General features: G+C 38.9%; 1 protein-coding gene across 3 annotated transcripts in view; it reads left to right on the top strand.

The window, feature by feature from the left end:
• Nucleotides 1-25,917, top strand: part of LOC141902570 (thiamine-triphosphatase-like) — a 108,532-nt gene extending 82,615 nt beyond the window's left edge. The window contains exon 4 of one of the 3 annotated variants that reach the window (XM_074790364.1): nucleotides 25,784-25,917. In XM_074790364.1, the coding sequence (XP_074646465.1) occupies nucleotides 25,784-25,869 (86 nt within the window). In that variant the 3' untranslated portion in view covers nucleotides 25,870-25,917. Of the gene's footprint in view, nucleotides 1-3,192; nucleotides 3,430-25,783 lie in introns of those variants that run through there. The other 2 variants (XM_074790363.1, XM_074790366.1) reach the window with 2 other exon arrangements.
• The last annotated feature ends 812 nt before the right edge of the window (nucleotides 25,918-26,729 follow it).

The following is a 26,729-nucleotide window of genomic DNA, read 5'->3' as shown; positions in this document are numbered from 1 at the left end:
TTGTGGGTTGTTGTAAGATATGAAAGAATAGGGTCCCAGCATACTGCAGAGACAGGGACAAAAGTCAGAAGGCAAGTTGGTTGACAATTGAAGGATATAAATGGGGTCGTGCTGGGACATGGTCCCATTACAGTGCAGGAATGTGGTATTAATAGTTACTGCAATAAGACAGGTATAATTATCTGCGATTGGGACTTAACTGATGAAGAGTGAGTCTCTGTGGAGAATAGCTAATCCTCGCTGTGTCCCGCACCAATCAGTACCTTCTGTCAAGCCCTAACACCAGCAAGCAGGCGGCTTAGGACCTGGACTGCGAGATGAAATATGTGATGTGTAGGGGGTAATGCGTTTGATGGGGACCTCATCGTTCTAGTGGGGTGTTATATATAAGACATGTTTATGATGTTAATGAGGTATCAGTAGGTCGTGTTTATCTTTGAACCGGGTCATTCTAGTGGGGTGTTATATATAAGACATGTTTATGAGGTATGAGTAGGTATGAACCGGGTTGTTTTAGTTGGGTGTTATATATAAGACATGTTAATGAGGTATGAGTAGGTCATGTTTATCTATGAACCGGGTGGGTTCTAGTGGGGTGTTATATATAAGACGTGTTAATGAGGTATGAGTAGGTCGTGTTTATCTTTGAACCGGGTCGTTCTAGTGGGGTGTTATATATAAGACATGTTAATGATGTTAATGAGGTATGAGTAGGTCGTGTTTATCTATGAAAGCGATCAAGCATCAAACAATGAGAGATCAGGGAGCGATAATCACTCGGTTTGCGACATTATTATTCGTAAAGATTATCACCGTAGCAATAGGTAATCAACGACATTACTTAGATTAAGTTTCCCCCTCTACAACAACGTGGAGACTGTGTGGAGAACTTGAGGATGGTCAATTGTAGTAAGAGAATCGCTTAGAATATGGGCAAAATATGGCAGGCAATTACACTACTGGCCCGGATCCGATCTGAGTCAAATTTGGCCCGCGCTTAATTAATAAGCGCGTTCACGCGTAAATCACTCACTCGTTACTAAAATGTTATCAAAATGATGCTGTGGCAAGTGAGGTGAGTCATTTCCATAACCTGTTGGAATAATTTGATCTGTGCTAATAAAATTTGTTAGATGTTTCGTCTATCATCTTTGGTCGGGCCAAATTTGGCCCAGGTCAAAAAAACTATTGTAAACTCGGCTTATCCCTAGATGCGGCTGTGGAACTGGGACTAAAACGTGGAAGAGTATAAACTTGATTTGTGGAAATCGAAATAAAGCAGAAATAATAGAACATTTTTGAAGTGATGCGAATTTATTGGACATCTTTATGGAAAACATCGAGTATAGATTGTCACGGCGGAAAAATGAGAATCGGCACTTAACATATCAAACAATATTCAGTACAAACGCTTTATTGATTCGACGTACAGGACATGTCGATCTTTGAGTTCTAACCTTGCAAAAGATAATCAGATATGGCCATCACCTCAAGTCTAGATCGCGTTATGCAGCCATTTACATCTTCTGTGGTTCATTGGACTATCTAGTAGTCAAACTAGATAAAAGACCAAGACCTGGATTGTGGGGCCTTGTGCGTACAGTTAGACTGAGCTCATATCAGATCCGTTCACCATTTAACTCAGAGATTACTGTTTAACTCAGAAATAACCGTTTAACTCAGAGAAAACCGTTTAACTCAGAGATAAATGTCTAACTCAGAGATAACCATTCAACTCAGAGATAACCATTCAACTCAAAGATAACTGTCTAACTCAGAGATAACCATTCAACTCAGAGATAACCATTCAACTCAAAGATAACTGTCTAACTCAGAGATAACCATTCAACTCAGAGATAACTGAACTCAGAGATAACCATTCAACTCAAAGATAACTGTCTAACTCAGAGATAACCATTCAACTCAGAGATAACTGAACTCAGAGATAACCATTCAAATCAGAGATAACTGTTTAACCCAAAGATAACTGCATTTAATTTCTACTAAAACTGACTAATTCAGATGTGAATTCCTATGAGGGAATTCAGGAGGGGGGAACATGATCAGAAATGCACGGCACACATTTATGATACGTCGTACATGTCCATCAGTATTCGCAGTTCATTAGAAAGTTTACTCACGTTCTCCGCGTCGTATATCAAAGATTTGCTGCCAAAGTGGAAATTTCTCAATGTATGAAATATTATTTGTCCAGACCGTTTGATTTTTTGCGATCTTCGTTGCCATGGTAATTGCCTTAGGCCATCTGAATCTTGATGAAGCTTATCAAATCAACCAGTCCTCTTCCTTGCTGTCGATATTACGCCTATTATCGGAAATACTACTCCATTTGAATTTCATGTGTGCGGACACTGGTTTCAGCTCGACGACGAAATGTCATCGAAGGTCCAGACATCGCTGTCGTTGAAGCGGTTCGCTCATTTATGGACACAAAAGTTATTTTTGTGAAATTCAGAATTTTAGATTCGATGATTGAATAAATTTCTCGTTTCTGCTGACAAATCTCTTGCAAGCTCCTGAAGTTCAGGATCTGCGAGTACATTTTTGCGTTAGATTTTACCCTCAGAGTAAAATCAGTTCATTTCCAATGCTTTAATCTCTTATTCATTTAGTGTGTTTTCTTATGAATTCAACACACCTGCCGGGAGCGAAACAAGGGGTTAGATTTCGAAATCTGAAATCTGAGTACAAAATATCGAATTCGTTTGAATAAAAGTATGTAATCTCCGATGCTTGAGAAATAGAGTCAAATCCGAACTCATGACGGACAACATCCAGAATGCTTCTAACTACTACTATTACAGGTTGAAACTAACACCTCAGGATCCAGTTCCATCTGAACTCAGGATCCAGTTCCACAGCTGTGAGTTAGAGCAAAAATTCATAAAGACTAGTCTTCATGAATTTTTGGTTAGAGTTAATTCAAAACTCAGGATCAAGTTCCACAGCTGTGGATTTAGTTGACTCTGATCGCAGTCAGGATCCAGTTCCACAGTTGTGAGTTAGAGTTAACTCTGAATTGAAATTAGTTCATTTTCAATTAGTTTAACTCACAACTGTTGAAATGGGTCCTTTGTGCTTCTAACTATAGGAGGAGGGGCCTAGTTAGTTTCAGGTTTATTTACGCAAGTTTAATGAGGTTGTTTTTTTTTTAATTTCATATTTTTACAGGTTTTAACAGTAGTTCTCGTGTAGCAGGGAAAATGGACGCTTTTCTATCGCGATTTAAACCGGAACATTACGTACGATTATGCGAGGCCGACGTTCTTAAACGGCGATCGCGGGACAGTTGACGCGAACGCCCAATAGGTGGCGTTGTGTAGTTAATGATATGGCTTATGAAATACACACGGGTTGATAAAGGTTGATAAAGGTTAATAAATAGCTATGAATTCAGATATAAGTAATGGTGCATCAGAGTTGAAGAACTTTCAGACATTGAAGAACTTTCTCTTTATTTTTTCAATAATTAATGAAATTAGTTAAATGTCTTCCACAAAGACTAAAAATGTCTTCAATAATAGGTTTGTAAAGGTGTTATTTCATTATCCTCACTGTATTTTGTTTTGACTTTAGTTTTCATTAGAGAATAAAATAGTATTTTTGTAGTTGATATTAGTATTTTGAGTTTTTGTATTTGTTTTCGTTTTCGAATTTATTTGTGACGAGCGCCAAGCTTTTACCTCAGCTCAATTAGCTCCTGGGGCCAGTTGCATAGTCATGACTTAGACTTAAGACCGGTCTAAGACCAACTTAGTTCTATAGCCAATCTAACAACTTAAGACCGGTCTTAAGATTTAACACCACTTTTGGACTTAAGTCACGACTGTGCAACTGGCCCCTGGACTAAACTCTACGATGGGGAAATCCCGACCTAGTCAAACCAGCAAAACAAGGAAGTTGTAGTAGAAGCAGCAGATGTGGATTTAGGGGGTGGTCTCCGGGGTCTTGTCTTCCTATTTAGGTTGCCCTGTTAAGACAGAAGTAGCTTAGACCTGCGAATTTGGCACTCGTCATCCAATCAGAATTTGCATCTTTTACAAAGCCAGACGTATAAAAATGCTAGGTATGTTTACTAAATTACTGTGGTTGGAACTGTCGTTAGTAACAGATATATCTATATTGGTAAAGTTCAGTGGTTAATCAAGTATTATAGTGAATATATTGAAGCTAGTATATCATATACACAGTACCATACACAAACTGGGGTTACACCAGTCTTAGGTAGTTCTGAAATCTAAGCCTGGACTTGGTCCGGGGTTTGTGCAATCACGAAGTCGTCCCGTGGCGATCGATCGTATCATTTCCAGTGTCTCGGCGGTCATTGTTTATTGCTCATTTCGATGCTTATGACCCGGGAAATTTTCATAAACTCGGCCGACGACAATTTTTCATTACACCTTCCATCTTAATTACTTACGACTGCGCGAAAGCTCGGATATCTCCCGGCGCGAGGTAATAACTTAATTTCGTCACCGCCGTCACCTTCCTTACCCGTGCCGATAATCAGATCGAAAACCTCGAGTAATCTCATTATAACTCGCAATCAACCGACGTCACCTCACGCGCGCAAAACAGAAACAATAGACGATTGTTTTTATGGAATTATTCATATGTCAAACGCTTTCGCTTGATGCTCGGACGACCCGTGTGTCACCGGGGGAACGCATTATTGGCATAAATCTTTGCCTAAATTGTATCACACACTGATGAATTTCCATAGAACATCGTATAAATTAATCAACCTCTCGCCGAAGAAAATATTCCGGCGAGAAGTGACGCGTTTTCTTATATTATAATATACACGGCGAGTGACGCAAGTTTCATGCGTTGTTCTTTTTGCTGTAATTAAGTTCAGATTCAATCGTATATTTTGTATCTGTCAATTCGTTCGAGGTTAGAGACTTGGCGATTATTGGAAAGATTGATTACGAACTGAAAACTAACTTTAGAATATATAGACGCCCAAGATAGCTCAGCAATTGTGCGCTAACTTTAATCTAACAACTATGTATCGTTGAACAGTGCTAAGGCCCTTCTCTTAAAATAGGCATTGACCCTGTTATTCATTTGATTGTTAGATTTCGTTTGATTAGTTTTGATTTGGTGTGGCTTACAAACCCACCACGCCTGCTGGGAGGCGAAACAGGGGTTTTATTTCGAAATCGAAGTACAAATATAGATGTGTGATCGGCGGTCGAATATGCAGATTTTTCTGGTTAAAATCGAAGTACATAATTGGAAATTTCGGTTGCGGTTCATTCATTGATTACTTAACTGTTACTGTTACTGTTACTGTTGTTACTGTTACTGTTACTGTTATTGTTATTGTTATTGTTATTGTTACTACTGCAACATTTTTTTGGTTGTCATTTAGTTTAGACATGTGGAATTATTGTTATTAGTTTATCATATTAAAAGAAGCTGATTTTTATGATACTCGAAGATAAGACCAGTCAATGTAGGTATCTAAAAAGCATTTCCAGATTCATATGACATATATGGCAGGTGTCAATGTTGAAACACTTCGAGGTATAATTACTGATTTAGCAGCGGAGAATGGACACTGACGGCATAATTTATATAGAATTCAACATTTAGTCAGAATTACCGAAGTTCAGTAAATACATTTCTCAAAGTTGGTACATGTATTTTGAATAATTTTGCAATGAATCAAATTCCATCGATATAAAGGCATAATTAATTTAAAAGTCAGGGTCCAGTTCCATAGTTCCGAGTTAAGATTTAACTCTGAGTTAATTCATTGAAAATGAACTAACTCTAACTCACAATTGTGGAAAAATTGGTACATGTATTTTGAAAAATGCCCCGATTGAACCTGTTAGTCCGTGTGATTTACAGTAACCTACATCAATGGTTTCATACTCGCCATACTGAGAATCAAATATTTCGCGTGTGTAATTACAACCATATATCAAAGAATCGAATGAAACGTTTTTTGTCTCGTAAATCGAAGCGTATCAGTTATTATATTGACGAGTAGGATTGATTATTTTTCACAGATTCAATATTAATTACTACACAGCATCACCCGCCAACACTGCGGCGTAGTTTGGATTTTTTCGAAAGAAAAATTATCCGATTTTTTTTGTCGCGGAGTAGAACATGATAATAATTCATCGGCATCGAATTTCAGCCATTATTTTGTACGGAATTGCTGACTTGGAAGACTAATTATTACTGCGACGACCGTGGGCGGCTAGATCGAGTTAATTCCACGTGTTACAAGCCACGTGAAGTCGTAGCGCGTCACGCTGGCCGTTTAAATCGAGTGGCTTACTGAAGTCATCATTCATGGCTCACGGCCAATATGACGTGTTCAATACATGTGATATCAACAACTTTACACAGGGGGTGGAGGTCCGGGGTAGTAGCAAAAGAACCCCCTAAAATTTTCAAAGTGCCTTTCAAAATGTCAGTGTCAAAAATTCGGGTCAAGGTTTCTCGAAATTTGGATAGAATTTCCATGTTTTTTGGGTATATACATAATTAAGATCTGCCCTTTTTCAATAGCCTTGAAAAAATGCCTTTTTTTCCTGAAATAGAAGTGCCCCTCCAAAAATCTCGGTTCGGGCCTGAAAACCACAGGTATTTTCTGATATCACTATATTCTGATATTATTATTAGCATGAAATACTATGAAACAAATAAGTTTTATTGTAGCGCCTTTTTTCCCAGTTAGTTTTCAGAACTGATCGATCTCTGTTGGCGCCGCGTCGCCACGCGCCGCTCGTGAAATTTCAGTTAGTTTTTGATCAGTTCATGGTTAATTGACACCGCACGTGATGGGGAGAACTAACTCTATACAAACCAAAAAAAAAACCAGCTATAATTCCACTCGCTTTGATTCATTTATCGACTGAAAAAATCGACATGAAACGTATAGAAATAAGAATTATTACTATTAGAATACCCCCCCCCCCCCTATATTCAGACGTGGAGTAATGATGATAAGATTAAACCCACTAGATAGAAATACAAAAAGATTAAAAGCAGAATTCGTTCATCAAAAAATTAAAATCAACAGTCATGACATTTCGAAGGAGACTATCGTCGGTTTAATCAGGTAATTGCAAACCCTAACAGCAAATACGTCATGAAATAGCTCACCCACACCCTTCGATTCTTCGGGCATTTCGTAATAAAGGGATTTAGAATCTAAAACGAACATTCAGGGAAAGCCACAATATGAACAAACAAAAAACGAGAGTTTTGACGTTTCTACTCAATCCTACGACTCATTTTATATTCAAAACTTTTGAGAATGGCTCATAGAGTCAAAACGTTAGATACTTGTGGGCTTTTTCGATAAACCGTTTTACATTTTGCTAGCCGCCATTTTGTTAGGATATTTTTGTCCTGCAGTGTTGGGTCATTTTTTTCTCTTTTTGAAAAAACTATTTGTAATGCGTTTTTTATCATATTCCATTGGTGCATAGAGGTATTCATGAATTAGACAGTCGCTTACTCGTCTATAGAAACCAAATACTAAAACTAAAACGAATATTTTTGAATAGCTTTTCAAAGATGTCTGTCAAAACGTTCGACACCTTTATAGCTCATGATGTGGGGTTGTTTTCGCCCGAGGTTGTTGCGACTTCAATTAAAATGAAATCAAACGTGGTCGGTTCTGTTTGTTTAACAGTTTTCTATATTTGTACGAACGTATATGAATCCGTACATCTGACGACGAACAAAGACAAGCTACCAGTCTAGCGATGCGTAGACGTGAATCTCTACCTTACAGGCATGAATTGATAATGGACGAAATAAAAACGGTGTATCTAGTTTTTAAATGTATTCGAAGTGAAATCAACCACAAGACTCAATTACAGCAGGACAATAGCGAGCTGGGTTTTAATATGCTCGTCAGTATCTGACGCCGAACGCGGAACAAATCTGAATATCGTATGGATTTAGCAGCTGAAAACGCCGCCGCCACCGCCGCTGCCACCGCCGAATATGTATAAATTCATTTACAGATGACTTGCTTTTTCTATGCATTGTTAATGAAGGAAGCCGCGTGTAAGGTGTAAAAATAAGAATGCGTAATTTGAATTATTGAATCGAGAAGTGTCGAGAAGTTTCGATGATGTTGATGATTATGGAAATGATGATAATATAAAATACGCAATATATCAAACAAAGCGAACGAATCACTAGATTCTTTTTTAACAGTGTAATGAAGATTCCCTGATTCGACGAATATCTTTATTCTAACTATTGATGGGGTCGGCTCCAGTGCGAAAGTAGTCTTGAAACATAGATTGGCAATGGAACTAAGATGTCTTAGACTGGTCTTTTGTTAGATTGGTTATTGAACCAAAATGATATTAGGCTGGTCTTTTAGTCTAAGTCATAACTATGGAAGTTTCCATTGCGGTGTGCGGGCAACACTTCTAAGGCCGTGTTCCTGTCGTGAGGTTAACGTTAAAAGAACGGTCCAAGGATGAGTATTGGCAAAACCTAGATCCGAACGACGTAAGGCAAGATTGAAACAAAAACTAACTAACCCCCTCCACTCATTTGCAGCTTGAAGACATTGCTGAAAAAAACTTTTTTGAAATACCCTCTCGGCGCAAACAAACTTTCAATACAATGATAATGTTGGTTCAACATAATGAAAAGACCCTACGGGGTGGGGGCGATTTTTTAAATATTAATTTGCTAAATTAAATTCGTTTAAAACATCACGGTTTTCTTTCGATCATAAACGTGTTTGAGGCGAATTGAAAAAAAATCATTGCGCAAGCGAATTATCTAGCTGTTAGTGACAGCGTTTATTGTCACACCTACTCATCTGATTGGTTCATTAGAAAGTTCTAGACAAAAAGGAAAGTTCGCGAACAATATATTTTTATTAGATATATTTTTGTAAAACGATCGATTTTATATTGTTTAGGGGGGTATTTAGATTTATTGGTAGGTCTATCATGAAATGTCACACACAAGTAATCAAAATACTTTCTGTTTGTTACATATTGGAATTGATTGAGGTGTTGAATATCTCAAGCGCTGAGTTACGAGTGTACTACCGCGCCAAACATCGATATCTATAATCAGAGTTTTAAAACGAGTAGTTTTTGTGTTTTGGTTCGCCTCGAAATAAGCGATTGATTTAACTGTACTGAGATACATATATTAGATTAACCCAACAGATAAGATTCGCGTTTTATTCAATTCGATTTAATTCCAGTTTAGAGCTGGAATATAGTTTTACTTCTTTTTGCCAAAAAGAGAAGGAAACCAAATTTATTCATCCCATTAACTCACTACGAAGGCATTAAATTCCTTATTTGATATCCAAAAATAGAAATTGTAGCAGGGTTCGAACCCAAGCAGATTGTCTCGAATAACTTCTTTCCACGTACAGTCCGGGTAGGGGAATGCTCCGCCCCCTGGAACAGCCACTGCTGATACTAGGAATTTAAAAGCCCTTGTTAGCAGGTCGTCGTGGTTCATTCATTCATGATAAAACCGACAGCCCGAAAAGAGACTGGTTGTGACGTCACTTCCCACTTGATAGGCCCAAGAATCTTCAAAATGATGAAGTAAGGGAACTCAACCGGAAGCGGAATTTCAAATATAAAGTGATAATAATTTCGTATTACACAATGATCGCATTATTAACAATAAAAAATACCTCATTTTGGATAAAGTCGAAACCTCGGAATAAGCTATCATGAGAAATAAGACTCTTTTTTTCTTATATATTATGGGTTTTTTAAGGTATATGATGGTCAGGGTATGCGATATTGAGGGAAATGTAGATATATTGATTACGGTAAATAGAATACAAGTTATTTACAATGATAAAACCTGATACGATGAATCGTATGTGCGATAGCGTTCGTTTCTCTTCAACATATATAAACTGATGATATATCATCAATCACGATTTCAATTGATTATTTTAGATCGGTTATAGTCGCCTGTGGCAGCCGAGTGAAAGAAAACACGTTCTAGTCAACCAATTAGCGGAGTATTTTCTGACTTGTAACACAACACCCATAGGCAGCAATTAAACACAACGATATCGCAGACGATCGGTCGTCTTGCACAGATCAACTCACGGTCATCGATGATGATTTCAGCTTTCCCCCCCCCCCCAAAATTAGAATCATATTCTATCGTAGATTCATCGATCGAAATCGTAGATATTTGCGGTATTTATTCATTAGAACTTTCCAGATACCGAAACAGGTACCGCGCATAAAAACCTGCACTTTTTCTTAGAGCGTTTCCACACTAGTAGCAACTGAAGCTTTTTGATGTGATTTTCATTGAAAGGTGCGAACAAACTGTTTGTTTTGTGTTTGATGTTTATTTTAAAGTCGATTGACATTTTCTCGACTAGTGCGACGAGATAATTATACGAAGGTTGCCGGATAAATTTCCCTAACAATAGAATAAGATAGAAATGTCCCCTCGGGGATCAATTCGGGTAAATTCCTCTATATTTATCTCGATAAATGAATCATTTCTCGTGTATTTTATTGACAGCGATGTTTATTCCATAACCGACGGCTGAAATGTTAAACCATTGCGGTCAATCGAGAGACAAAAAATACTTTGAAAAGGTCCACTGTCCTGTATTGGTAAATGAAGCTAACATTATCCATTACGAAATGACCATGTTAACGATGATAGTCGATAAGCGCAATTGCGTCTGATGCAGTTTTGTCGTAAGCTTTTAAAGCTAATTTTAGGATTTCGTCCTTCCAGCAAAAGAGCGCCGCGATCTCTATATCAAAATCTACCGTCTGAGTTCGATATTACGGAAGGGACGTATTTGTAAATCCGGGAAAGGCACGGTAAAGAAGAAAACTTTCAAAAGATTCGGTCATGTACGAAGACGTCGTCCGATGTTTTTGAAGACTTTCAGATCTCATTCTGACGCTAAAACCGAACCAAGTATGAACATTACAACTCTAATTGGTAGCGACTTCAATAGCTTTCGCTTCAAAAGTTCATCCAAGCAAATATTAAAGGATTTAAACTTTACGACAACTTTCAAACACGATTTTAATAGCGGAAACTTTCGTCTCCAATTTCATAATTAGTTTACGAAAATCGCGGCAAAGATAGTAACAACAACATACTCGCCAATGCGTAGATAATATTTTTTATAACGGTCTGAAACTGAGTTGTTTGATGTGGTGGTTACAACTGAAGTCAAACCCGCCGATAAAGGAGATAGATTCTACTTAGGGCACAGATGTTACCAATTGCGTTTTAATGCGCCGACTCGGTTCTTTATTACACTTTTTAATCTTATTTAGCCAGAAATTCGAGCGGCTTCTTAGATATGTTAGCCGCGTATCAGATAATGCCATTAGACGCGTTGCTTTAATCCAGCCTGTGTACATCGCCTTTCCGATGTTATTAATGCGACGCGGTGTCAATTTTTTGCGGATTTATTAATAAATTGTGTGGCGCGCGGTGATGAGAGCGAACCGTGACCTGTCTATTGCGATAAGCCCGGGCGACACGGAGAAAATTACCGCCCGGAATTCATATTAAAGATGATGAGTTTTTGTCATTAAAATACAGCTGGTATCGTAGAGCACCTGGGTGCGCGCGGTGAACACGGCCGCTATCGGCGATAAAGAGCAACTTTCTCCTGTCGATTTCTCCTTCGTTTTCTTCATTCCTCTAAGATAAATCAGTCGACGAAAAGACAGATAGTATTTTGTCGGTAGAATAAAACCAAGCGAACTAACTTGAAAGTTTATTGACGAGTTGAAAAATGAAACATATATATTGCTTAATATTGTCGAAAATGAATAAAATGTATATAATATAAATTATGTGATATTGAAAACTATTAACATACACTCCAGATTTTATAAGGTTCGGATGTATCGAGAGATACATGAAGCTTTCATCTGCTTTTTGTATAAACAATACTAGCTTCCAATATGTTTGGGTCTTGTGGTGTAAAATAAGATTCATAAATTTTCTTGAATTTGAAAAATTTACTTTCGCTATACAGCGCGTAGTGCATGTTACAGTATTTTTAGGGAGAGTGATACTAATTGAGTACTAATTGATTTACTAATTAATCTATTAGAGAATAGATAGCGAGCATGGCTCTATACCATATCGAGTACTACATCTATATGTCTTAACATTTACTGATTTGACACCAGGACCCAGTTCCACAGTTCTGCATTTAGATTCGACACACAGTTAACTCATTGAAAATGAACTAATTTTACTCAGCGAAAACTTGGCTGTCAAATATGATTGCTCCGAGCTCAGAGTTATCCAAAAGTCAAAACTGTTGAAACGGGTCCTGCGGGGTTAACACGACTCCTCTTTGCAACAATCCTATAAGATAATGATAACGTTTTGTGGTTTGTCATTATATATCTGAGAACCCGTGTATTTCATATCTGTCAGTCATTATCGACGTACTAACTGATATGAGCGAATGATATTAAAAATAACTATACACACACACACACCGCCGACTTTCATCCGCCCGAGGCTAAAATTCGACGTTGAAAATTCAGAATTTGAAACATAAAGCGTATCGTATTTTAAGCGTTTAAATCGTCGTAATGTTCCGAGCACTAAACGTGTGGTTAAGCGTAAAAACCGGAGCCAAAAACTTTGCCAGGATGTTACGTACACGAAATTAAGCCTCAGCTAACTCCTATCAAAAATCGATTGTAAGATAATCGGAGACGATTTTGTGCTTTTTGGCTGTTTATTTATTTGATATTATTAACTGTATAGATGACTAGTGATAGGGCGTGTCAGTAGGACCCGCCCGTCAGGACAGCCGCGGGGTGCCAGGCAAATAATTAAGACAATAATATCACGACTGAAATTATTCACCCGCGGACGCGAAAACGATGTTTAATTTTTGCTTTTACAGAGAGACTATCATATAATGGCGCTGGCGGCGAGTTTCGTTATTGTATATTTCATGATATACGCGTATATCTAATTATTTTCGTATCTACATATAAACTCTTTAAGCTATATTCCAGTCGAAGAGCTCGTATCCGGTAACATCAAAACAAAGCGCCGACATTCAACAATGTTCAAATCTTTTTTCTACATTTAGAATTATTTGCGACAACTACAAATATGCGTCGTAATATATGCTCATTTTGTGAAGGAATAACTTAATATTCTAAATGGCTCCTTCGTAAATTCGTACCCCGTACAACCAGGTAACCCACTGGCTCAAAATTAAGTTTATTTTTCAATGAAATTTCATCAAGCATTTTAGCCTCCCACATCAGAAATTAGGCAAATTACGACTCTTGATAAACTCACATTGATCTTTATGGTTCATGTAAGATTCATCCGAGATGAAATCCGGTATCGTTGTCCGAATGAACACTAGCGACACCTGGTGGATCCTCGATTGCCACAGAAGAGTCCTCGTTAATCAATGTTTAGGATTCACTCATAGAATCTGAGAAATTATGGATAGAATTTAATTGAATTTGAAAAGAAATCCGGCATCGTTGTCCGAATCTACACTATCGCCACCTGGCGGATTCTCGCTTGTCACAAATGGCATATTCGATTGTCTCAGTCGGACGCGGAGTCGTCACTGGAGCGTAGCTATCTATGATTCACCGACGGATACGTTGGCCCAGTAGAGCGAGTTGTTTAGTAACGCATTTAATTGATTTGAAACAAAAGATAAGATTGACCCACGGGCAAAATGACCTGATTAACACAAACAATTATCGGGCGAAAACAATGAAATGCAGATAACGCGCTTGCGGCTTGGATGAGTAATCTAAATTAATGGACACAATTGGTTTTTATGGTTTAAGTGTCTTTTTTCTTGTGATGGTAGTTGTGGTGTTGTTGTTCGAAGGGGGGCGTCTTGTCGTGGGGTATGAGGGGGTAGTGACCTTATACTAGAGCTAAAAATTTTACCTTGTTTCTCCTAATCGGCTGGGTCATTTTGTCTATTCCAATAAAATGTGCAATCAGTTCATTTCTATAACTGCTATGATTGTTATGGTCAGTTTGATTATGTCTTAAAGGAGTAGGCCTAATGTACGGGGTAAAGTAGATAGGCGGCTGGTCAGGTCAACTTTTAAGCCCAGCGGATGAAGAAACAATGTATCATTTCTAGCCTAAGGCTAAAAAAAATTGATACCTTGTTTCTCCGCTCTGCTGAGCTTTAATGTTGACCCGGCCGGCCGCCTATCTACCCTATACATTACTTTTTTTTAAATCGTGATCAATGTTACCATAACAGACCCGGCCGCTATAGAAATGAACTGTTTATAAATTGTATCATATTTTACAAAAATGACCCGGCCGCTGCGGAGAAACAAGGTATCATTTTTGTTTAGCCTAATTTGAGATTTTTATTTGAACCCGTTTTGTTGAAATCGTTCATTCAACAGCGTCGTCATTCCATTTTGTTCTGACGGCTTTGAAATAAATACCGCACATATATTAGTTCAGTTGTGATCACGCCGATTGAAGTACATATTCATAATACGATCTATACTCGATGGCGATAATATCACCGGCACAAAATCATTACGTTGTACAGGAATTAGAAAATCCTCGCGAGAAAGAATCGATATAATGTATTTGAGTAAAAAGGATACGTGTTTTTATAGCAGGGCTGGATGTGTGTTGGTTGAAATTACGATATTTGAGATATGTATATATTTCGATATTCAATCAATTTACACTAGCAACTGGTAGAAATAGCTATTTTGATATTGAGGTCTCTAATCAGCCCAGCCATATGTAATGTAGTATATGTTGTATGGTGGGAGTAATAGGTCTCGATAGAATGGATATTTTAGATATGATAGATATATGGATGTATTTCTCGTAAATGATACCAGTTAAGCATTGAACAATTTGATGAAATTGCACTAAGATATCTGTAGTGATTAATTGAATTGAAATTCGGATACGAACCCGGACCCGGCCGAGCCAACAATGAAATGCCGGACGCGGACCAAACATTTGGACTAACCCGGACCTACGACATCAGGACTATCGGATTCTGAATAAAAATATCGGCGCTGATGTTGAAATACCGCACCGGACCCGGGTAAAATCCTTACCAATCTTCACACCTGCTTTTTATCATTTGAAGAACACTATCGCCACCGCATGCATCTCCAACTACCACACGCACTCCCACCACATCCACTCCCACTACCACACGCACTCCCACATCCACTCCCACTACCACATCCACTCCCACTACCACACGCACTCCCACTACCACACGCACTCCCACCACATCCACTCCCACTACCACACGCACTCCCACCACATCCACTCCCACTACCACATGCACTCCCACCACCTCTTCCACCTCTTCGCCGCCCCATCCATCCCCACCACCACATTCACCCCCATCACCACATCCACTCCCACCACCCCTTCCATCTCTCACCACCACATCCACCTTCACCGCCCCATCCATCCCCACCGCCACATCCATCCCCCACCACATCCACTCCCCCTACCACATCCATCCCCACCACCACAAAATTCAAACTGACAACATAAACAGCGAATAAATTACTGATGGATCTAGTGATGACTATACATGCTGTACCCCCCCCCCCCCCACTAACTCTATCATAACTATACGGTTTTACGTTACATGTTTTCATTTAAACTCGTATGATATTTCTGGGGCCTCGGGCGACGATTCGAGCAATAAACGACGATCTCGGATCTCTTTTGAGAGCGGAATCATTTTCCATATATCTCTGTCACCAGCATTTTTTAACTTCGGCTATAACTTCGTCTAACAGAGTTTTGATTTCGCGTATCTACGAGCGGCTTAATTCAGTTACCAACTCGCCACATGACTGCGGAATGTAATTACGGATTTTCCCTCTTTTTCTCTAATTCACGTAGATAACCAATGAGTTTTGTAATGAACTTAAATGTCGACGGTTGCTGGTCGATGCCGGTGATTGGTCGTTTCAGCCATGTTTTTCCAGCGCTGCGTCGTCTGTGCGCGAGATGTTGTCGCTCGCGTTGCCGCTGATGTGGCGCTGTCCTGAAAATGATCATAACCTCTTCAAAAGGCCTGCATATATGTAATAGCGTATCAAAAACCACGAATTATATGCGTAATTCGACGACCAAATTGCTCGGATGTTCGCGGCGCTGATTGAGTTATCCGCGTCGTAATTTGCATGTATTATGATGTAAAATTCCGTCGCCATAAAAAGAGCGAAAAATGCAATTTGCGCACTCTTTAAGACGGCACGGATCTCCGGCGTAGATTACTTATTGTTCTTAAATTCTATTTACATTTGTTAGGAATGCCGTCCGCGGAACCACTCGGCGCTCATTGGCAAAAATTCACGGCTTGATTGGGAGAATTTTCATCAAATTGAAGGGTCTTGTCGGATATAATTATCCGGCGTTCAATCGGTGTAGGTCTGCGCGGCGCACTCATTTATAAACCCGGTACCTCTACACCGCCAGATCGATAGCAAACAGGGCTCGGATTTATATCGCGCGCTGAAAAAAAAAATTCATCGATTCCGCACTATCAGAATTTAACAAGTCGTTTCTCCGGGCGAATGAACGAGCGCTATATGTCTCTCTCTCTCTGCATATATATATACATAATGATAAGATGGCTCGACTGAGGAGGAATCCTTTTTATCAGGGAATCCGCTGCTACTGCTGCTGCTGCCGCTGCTGAGGTTACCGACGAGTACCTTAGTAATCAATTATAGCCTATTGCCGGCTGAGTCTCCTTCCATCTGCGGTGCTTCCGCCATCGCCTTTAAATAAAGTCACAAATTGCCAGACATTTAAAAGTTGAAAGTGACTTCCGCCTTGGCGACAAATTCCGATAATTGACCGCTATTAGATCCGCGGCGGCAGATTATTTCGACGCGGATTTTGACGACACCTTCAAGATGAATAGGGTCAAACGTTAATTGCATGCGTGAACGGCGTGTACGGCCACACGTCAAGTGTCTGTGTATTGATTTTTTAATTGAAGACGCCACCGAAAGTCTCGCAGTATTGCCAATCGATGCATCGCGTCTCCCAGTCTTCCAAGAGGCGCAGATTGTTGGATAATTGCGGTATCGCCAATTTTTCTACCGATGAATAATAAAAAATACGTCGCAGGAATTGATTACGTTTGTGGAGAACCAGAACGCATCGTTTTTTTTCGCGGCGTTTTCCAATCAATGATATCGTTCCGTTGGGTGTTTTGTCGGGTCCACCGTAGACGGCAACCAGTCTATGAAACGTTCCGGTCATCGAAACGGTAACCAGTCTATGATGCATTAGACTGGTTACCGGTATCCATCTTCAATTAGATGGACAGGCAACCTGTCTAATGGCATCGACGTAGAACGTGACCAGTCTAAATGCACACGAAGCACTTGCCTATCGATATATTTTGTTGGGATATACGTTTTTATTGTTTCTCGAATTAGTAAACGCCATAGTTTCCTTCGTCTAGAAAAACATTGTTCGTATCTAGAACCCCTAGGAAAACCTGCCCCCCCCCCCCCAGCGCAATGATGTTTCTAGATCTGATAGATAAACCTGATCCACAATCTGTTAAAAAGAGGTGCTATGAATCTGCTTCACTCGGCCTCCATATCTTCCGGCATTTTCTGATTTTTATTGACCATTTATTGATAGATAAAACTCAATACTTCTCGGGTCGATAAACAGCGCGACCTTTAACATGTATAGCCAATACGAATTTGGGTTCGAACCCCTAAATTCGACGATTCTCTATTAGTTCACGCTTTTCGTCAAGCGTCACTTAATGTAGCTGGAATGTAATAATTGATAAGATTTCCTATGCAGGTTGATGTTCAGTGATTTTCACGCATCGGTTGAGATCTCATTAGCCCTAAGTTATGGCTGTCGAGGATATTGTAAATCATTAGCCGTGCTCGGATAAAGTAGATGAGGTCGCCTTATTAGTCCGCGAGTCGTTATTATTGACAGTCGAAACTAGAAAACAGTGTTGAAAATCAATCTCGAAGACGCAACGAAACGTGAATCGACGAGGCTCGAGTAGCGAGGAACCCGTAACAGACGATCATGAATCCATCGTTATACAATAAACCGTGCATGATACATACGCCTTGTACACGAACTGACAGGGTACAGTAAGCTGTATCAACGATTCGTTAATAACCCGCCGTCAGTGGACCAAAGTTTCATCAATTTTTTCCCATTAAATATCGGTATATTGATGAGTGTAGTAGTGTTGGTGTCGGTGATGCTATAACTGGGGAGATGGCGAGATAATGATCTCAGGTCTCGGTTGATTTAATTAACTAAGTTTTGCGACGAGCTCACGCGCTCTGTTCACTGGACCGTGTTCGAAAACTGTCGCCGTTATGATTTCTAATAATTTGAAGCTAAGGGATTTTATCAGTTAATCAATTAATAGTCGTTAGGGAAAATGTGCGGTTATGTTATGATTTTCGAGCACGTTTATTGATAACAGTTTATACATAGCGGGCGCCATTCAATATATACATACATACATACATACATACATACATATCATTCTGGGGGTTTGCTCCGACACTTGAAAAAAAGAACTTTTTTGACGTGTAAAGGAGGAGCGAAGAGATTGACATTTCTTCAGCAATCATTCTACCCTTTAGAATATTCAGAAAAATAGAAATTCAAATGAAATAGTTGTTACGCTGAATAGAGGACAATAATTGGGGCTCGAACCCACTATTTTCGGAATCGTCTATTGGTTAAGGGATTGATATATACGAACTAATCATTCATCATCCAACCCTAAAAAAAAATTCGAAAAATATAATTTCATATGAAAAAGCTATTTTACTGAATAGAGGGTTCGAACCCACTTTTATCGTATTCGAAATTCTAAACATGTTTATCTGTTATCTGGAAATGCAGCTGTGATTGTGAATATGGACGAGGTCACCAGATCTCCGTCTTAATCCTCGCCTTGTTCTTCTCGTTTCAAAACGACGCCTTCGCTTCCGAACGAATTTCGGAAAGCGCGCAAAAATCGCATGATTTATGACACCGTATTAGATTTCATTTCACCGAAACGGCTGCGGTAATTACATCTGGAGACCTTTTAAATCCCTTCATCTGCGTCTTAATTGCCAGTGACATCGGATTGAAAAATTTTAAATTTCACGTCATTACCCGCTGATAAGCCGTCATCATTGCAGATAGAAACTGGAAGCAATGACGGAAATGTTGTTCTCGGTGACACGCGTGTCTTAGTCCCCGGTGATCTGCGTGCCCCGTGATTCATCTCCCAATACGTCACGTCAATTAATATCATAACGCGTCCTAATCTGAATAAAAAGATATAAATTACGACAGCCTTGAGCTTCGATCCTTGAGGGTTATTGTTGCCGTGAGCACTACTTTCTTCAGATTCGAGTATTTCGTTTCCGCGTTCTTTTATTTGAGTTTGACGAGACGGCTTCTGTTTCTTGCCTAAAGGATATTCATAAGCGCATCGCCTTCCGTCCCATTCCTACCATTAAAGATAGCACCTTAGAGGTATTGTTCTCTATAATGTGACCTTTGGCGCGTACTAAACCATATTTAATTGCCGCATTCTGCAATCAAATTTCTAGAACTCCCAAAAACGAAGAAGATCAAATTAAACACTACGAAAGAAGTAAGACCCCAAATGTTCTTATGCTGCGCTGATTTAAAGGAGAAATGCGATACGCAGTTTACAATGCTCTAATCCGTGAAAGTGAATTCGAAAGCCTATTAGTTCATCGTACAGAGGTTCGAAGATTTAATGGACTTTTTTCACCGAATATATAAAGATTGGCTTAAATGCATTCGACATTACGGAATTAAGTGATTTTCCATTAAAATCATGACACTATCTTCTCCGATGACAATATACGACGTGTATATATATGTGTGGGTGTATGTTACATTTGGGGTGCATAATTTATGGACGAAACTTCACTAATGTTTGATTTCAACGCGTGTCTGACACTTACTTTCAGAAAAGTATATTACATATTGATTATTTGACGCCGTAAAAACCGTTACAAAAAGTGTTTTATACATTGCTAACTACTATGCGTTATTCAAGGGGTACTGTGCACTACGTCATCACTATTAGGGCTAGACTGATCCCCGAACAATTCAATTCGATTCAATTGCTAATTCCATGCGTTATTCAAGGGGTACTGTGTGAATTGATGTGCACTACGTCATCAATATTGGGGCTAGACTGGTTGCCGGGCAATTCAAATTTGAAAAATAACTTTATTGATTCTCAATATCATGTCATTTATATTATAACATTCATTGTCTACAATATTCAGCGATATACGGATGTTAAATTTCAAGGCGCAAAAAAACAACTAAGTTTTCTTGTTCATTCTTAGCGAAGCTTTGAATGGAGCCTTCATTGTGCTTTTCAGATCTCACTTTCCGCATCGGCGACCCGAGTATTGCTAGATCCAATCCACAATCAATTCTATTTTCGGCGAAACTAGAAAAAGAAACTGCAACGCATCCGTAAAACCCTCCTTTCCCGTCAAACCGGTTAATTATCTATCGTGAAATTAATCGGATAGTTTAGTAATTGCATTCACGCTGTCAAAGCCGCCGATCAAACCTTCTACACACGCGCGTATATATATAGTGCGAAACGGCGTTCAATTCGATTTTCACCTTAGCTGATTATACATGAAAGAATTGACGCGACGAGGTCAATCCTTAAAACAAAAAACCTGTGACGAGCTGCGTTAGATTAATACGCGCGGTTAATTGACTCGGTATATAGGTAATTTCATCGTTGAGTGCTCATACAATGATCCGGGCTAATCACATTGTCTCCGTATCACTCCCTGCTGTCTCCAAACTTGACGGCTGTAACTTAACTTCGTGTGTAATTAGTAACAGCAGCGAGGAAGCTGAGATTACTGCCGTAATGTTCGGACTACTGGCTTTATCGTCATCAGTGACATCGACTGTGTCTTTACTTTAACTTCTGGGCCACGAAGACTTAGATTTAAGACCGGACTGAGCTAATTTTGAATAGACACGACTACTTAGGACCAGGCCAAGCTCATTTTGGTTCTATAACCAAAATGAGCTTAGCGCAACGAGTCTAGCTGCGAGTCCACCTGTTCAGGTTGTACAGTCATTGCTCTAAGATCAGTCTAAGCCCACTGGTCTTTAACAACCTAAGTCCAGCCCTAGACCATCTAGCCAAGCTAAAAAAATGAGACCAGTCTAAGTTCATTTTAATTCTATAGCCATAGTCTATAGTTCTATCTTAAGACCATCTTAGTTCTATAGTCAATCTAACAACTTAAGACCAGTCTAAGATCATCTTAGTTCTATTGCCAATCTAACAACTTGAGACCAGTCTAAGATCATCTTAGTTCTATTGCCAATCTAACAACTTGAGACCAGTCTAAGATCATCTTAGTTCTATTGCCAATCTAACAACTTGAGACCAGTCTAAGATCATCTTAGTTCTATTGCCAATCTAACAACTTGAGACCAGTCTAAGATCATCTTAGTTCTATAGCCGATCTAACAACTGAAGACCAGTCTAAGATTATCTTAGTTCTATAGCCAATCTAACAACTTAAGACCAGTCTAAGATCATCTTAGTTCTATTGCCAATCTAACAACTTAAGACCAGTCTAAGACCATCATTAGTTCTATTGCCAATCTAACAACTTAAGACCAGTCTAAGATCATCTTAGTTCTATTGCCAATCTAACAACTTAAGACCAGTCTAAGACCATCATTAGTTCTATTGCCAATCTAACAACTTGAGACCAGTCTAAGATCATCTTAGTTCTATTGCCAATCTAACAACTTAAGACCAGTCTAAGATCATCTTAGTTCTATTGCCAATCTAACAACTTGACACCAGTCTTCAGATTCAAAACCACTTTTTGACTTTGTGCATTTGGGCTCAACTGTTCAAGATGTCGCTATTTCGCTTTATAACCAAAACATCGAAAGGTTCAAATTTCAAACTGACCGGTCGTATATTTTTTTACCAGCTGGTCGAATGCATTCTTTAGTCGTCGGGATTGTGGACCAATTTTCAGCTCATCGCCGCTAATTCATGAAGCTGATAATTCAATAACAGTTGACAAGCTGTGCCCAGATTCATGATATACACAATTACGGTATCGGACGTTTCACAATTATCGCCAGTGATGTCCGTCATTACTGATTTAACAAGAAAACACCAGTTTCTCGTAATCTAATTTGCATAGAATATAGGTGTCCAAGACAACCGGTCAACAATGAGGTCACCGCGAACCAATGACAGAGTAGAATGCGGTAATAGTAGCTGGCGGTCACTAGCGGTTATTAGCGGTCATCGGCGCGGTAAATGAGAGAAACCATGATTTGGCAATGATTGGGAGAGAATGGAGGTGATAATTTCATCAAAATGACCGCAGTTCAATTATCTCTTCATTTTGCTAACAGCGCCGGCCGCTGCGGTTCTAGCGTTTGCTTATTACATCTTCGTTATTCATTATTCAGTATTTCTCAATCCCGTTATTAGCTATCGCGATATTAATACGTTTTTCTTTTTTTAGAAATGAAATCATTATCGACAAGGCGGATCCTGGAATTTGATTAACTGACTATGTACCTATCGAGGGTCGTCACCCAGTGGAATTTTGAAAAAAAAATTATGGACCCTCTAAAACCCGTTTCATGGCTTCTTTTAGATAGAAATTAGTATCAAAAGGTAGTTGAGATTATGCTTGACGAAAAATAGGGACGGGGCGTTTTCCAAGGACCCTTCCCCGGCCCCGGGATCGACAGGTACGATAGCGATGGAAGACTAAAGCGTTTCAGGGGGTACATGGTGAAACAGGCTTGATCGACCACACAAAAGCTTCTCATCTTTTTCAATATAGAAGCAAACCTTAGTTTGATTTCTTAAATCAGGATCTTGTTTTCCAGAATGACAGGATTCGACACAGTTAGATCCTTTAAATTATAGCCAGACCGGGCTTTAAAATCTTATCGATACGCGAACTGATTTATCGTTCACAACCCGCGCGTGAAGCTCATTTTAAAAAAAGGTTTCTGCCGCACAAAAGCGCAGAAATCCGTTCACATATTTTCCCAGCTTTGAAAACACAGTCGGCGTTGACAGTATGTATTTTTATTAATTACTAATTTTAATGCGGCGACCGGTGCGCGGCGGATATGAGCGCCGTATTAAGCCGTGTATAAGTGTAATAATAAGAATGCCTAATCTTAGCAATACATCTTGTTTCGTGGCTAGCATTATCAAACCGCGTCTGTTATTTGCATCATAATCACGACAGTATTAATTATTCGGTTCCATTCAGCGAGGGATTTGTAGGATTATGCAGTGAGTTATTATTGTCAGGTTTTATATCTATTTCAGCGCAGATATTTATATATATATATATATACACCCCAGTAATGATTGTTTGTTTCAAAGCTGGGTCGAATGCGTGTAGATTCAAAACGCCTCGACCGTCAAACCTGAGGTGCCGTTAATGAAGCGGGCCTACTTTTGATCAAGTAAAAAACTACCATTGAGATTAGGTTAACCCTTTACGGGGTCTTGGCACGTGGCGTGTTAGTCTGTTTGCCAACGAGTGCTGAAGATATGCCGCCATATAACAATAAAGGATTGTCAGGAGACGATCCTAAAAACGTTCCTCTTGCACTTAAAAAAAAAAACAATTTCTCTAAATTCGACTAGCCTTTTAACTACGTAATATCTGTATCAAAATAAATTAAACGAAATCTACCAATCGAATACGTAAAGACGTGGTCAATCCCTATTTGAAGATAAATATTTGCACTTCGATTTCCGATTTAAAAATTTCATTTGCTGTTTCGTTTCTGGCAGGTGTGACTGGTAAGTTTGTACGGGCCACACCACAACTATGAATCAAACCAATCAACAAATAATATTTAGGACCATTAACGAGAAAAAAACTATTCCCATTGAACTCGATTCATCACGTATGAAATATTGTACGTTATAACATAGTTCCTGATAATCCGCGCCTAATCTGATAATCCGCGCCTAATCTGATGATTTCTATCGACGGTTTATGAGCAAATTCATTTAGACGCGTTTTTTACCGGGGTCGCCCTATCAGCGCTGCTATTCTATATGGTGATGAACCAATTTCGGCTGGCGGAATATCACTCGAAATTTCATTATCTGACCGATTGTAAGATATGAAAATTGCGGCGCCAATTACGGCCAGCTTATATCATTGATGAGCTGGCGTCGTATGAGAAAAAAATACCCGACCAGCGAATGATGAAATACTATTATACCATATACAGTTATGATAGACATATGTGTACGTGCGAGAGAGAGAGAATATTGTCGTCATTGGATGAAGTTACTTTTGATATCTTTCGATCAAGTTCCACATTATTACTATTGATATATAGAGATCACATCTACGAAAACTTATCGCATCTATTTCCAGTTATATATATGTATTGAAATTACCACCTAATCTAGTACAGTCGACACCGCTTTATTCGTATTTTGACGCTGTAAAAACCGTTACAAAATGCTTTATATATTGATGTCTACCATACGTTATTTGTTAGTCAGCGAATGAGTGAATGATGTGTACTACGTCATTAAAAATTGGCGTTTCAAAACAATGTCTTCAACAATAAATTTTTGATTGGATGTGCACTACGTCATCAACTAGACCGGGCTAGACTGGTTGCCGGTCAATTCAATTCAGAGTTTATTAATTGACAACAGCTTCCTGAATTTCCTGAATCATCCAGGCTTTATTTAAGATGGTAAGGTTAGGACTGTGTGTGTGACCACGTTGGGGATGTTGGAATTTGAAAGTACTCATATACTTTACTTAATCATCCATATGAAAATCATCAACGGTCCCCGAAGATACGAATTAAGCGGAGTTATCCATGTATACAAAAATATCTTCTAGACTTCATCAGTTTTTGATAGGTATGTTATGATGTATAGGCTCGGTGATCTGAATGCTGGATGTTCTCTCGCAGTGCGACTAGTGCGTCGCGCTGATACGTCGATACCATTTTGTATTTTTATAGGTTTTCCCATTTATTTTCGACTAGATTCATTTGCTGGTGAATGACGCACGATTTCAGTAATTTCCAATCGGTTTTGCGCGTATTTTCTTGTATAATGACTTTGAGACAGTATGAAAAAAGGCGACGATTTCTCTCGCAACGATCCGCGAGGCAATAATGCGATAAATTTATTTAATGGATATCAGACAAAATGTTATTATATCAACTGTCCATGAAAAAGTCATCAAAATGCAAATTACAAACGAATCATAGCTAACCACGCGCGGTTCGGGTTTAGAGCTGTCAATAAGTTAATACCAGGCACCGGTAGTAAGAATAGAACGGTTTTTTGCTATCTCAGCGTGGTTTGTAAGACTATAGGACCAGAGCACTGTTTCACTCATGCGTGTAATATAGAAATCCCGCACTAATGAAACAAAGTCTCGGAACTATTTCTAAATGGTATACATTGATGTTCGCATACGTCATTTCGGCCGTCAACTGGCCGTCAAATGTTACTTTCACCTTTATTTCTTAGGCGATTTCGCTTGACGGCCATTAAAACGGCATTTCCTCTAAAATTAGCTTTAAACGACAATGAATGTATGAATGTATGTATTAAACAGGTAAAGTTCAGATTGCTCAAGTTTGTTGTTAGTGTTTTTCTAAGAATTACGCAAATCTATTTCAGTTGAAATCGTTTTGACTTTGAAAGAAGTTGCTGTTATAATCCGAACGCGTCGCGATATGGTGAGAAATACGGATTTCAATTTTTAATGATCACCCCACAAAGCAGCAGCAGCAGCAGCAGCAGCAACCGTAGCAGCGACGCAGGGTGTAAAACCACCGTAGGTTTAATTACACGAATCCATCTAAGTGGACTTGTGCAATTTCCCATCAAGCTTTCATTAACGGGGTGAAATACAATCACTTCTCGCTGATTAATTCCTCCGTTCTAATTTCTGTTTTTGATTGGTAAAAAGATCAGTCAATCCACCATTGGTATTTTACTGCGCCACGCGGAGTCTTGTCTAATCCGCGACATATGCAACCGTACGTGATTATGTAATACGTTATATTGGAGATTTTGTTTTTTTTAAGTCTTTATAGGTTAGCTTGTATATAATGGATAAATGATACGTTTATGAAGTATGATAAATGAATTTCTGAATGAAAAATCTTATTTGACCCCAAATCCTATTTCAGAATAAACTAGAGTTAAAATTAGTTCATTTTCGATGAGTAAACTAAAAAACTTGAATCAAATTATAACTCAGAGGACTGTGGTGCAGAGTTTTATGGTATTATGTTATTTTCATATGCTTCAGATCATCTTCTACGAAGTGTGAAGGTTAGAAAGCTTTTTAGCCAAAATTTGCATTGATCTTGTGTATACCCCTCGGTTTTGTTATCTCGTCGCGCCTGACGAAGAATGTGAAACTTTGTGTCTTTTGATCTTAATTCTTGATTGATAAATTTGAATTTGAATTTTCTAAACTATAATCAGCGGATTTTTAACCTCACCATCTCATCTCCACACGTGGGGCTATTCTAGATATTTATTCTCGTAAAATAGATTCTATTCTTTCATTCCGCTGTAGGTGGCATCTATTTTCTGAAGACACGACGCGATTTCT

The sequence above is a fragment of the Tubulanus polymorphus genome, chromosome 3 (genome assembly GCF_964204645.1).
Source record: "Tubulanus polymorphus chromosome 3, tnTubPoly1.2, whole genome shotgun sequence".
In the NCBI taxonomy this organism is placed as follows: domain Eukaryota; kingdom Metazoa; phylum Nemertea; class Palaeonemertea; order Tubulaniformes; family Tubulanidae; genus Tubulanus; species Tubulanus polymorphus.
The sequence above is the reverse complement of the archived record's forward strand: the minus strand, read 5'-3'. Positions and strand labels throughout refer to the sequence as shown.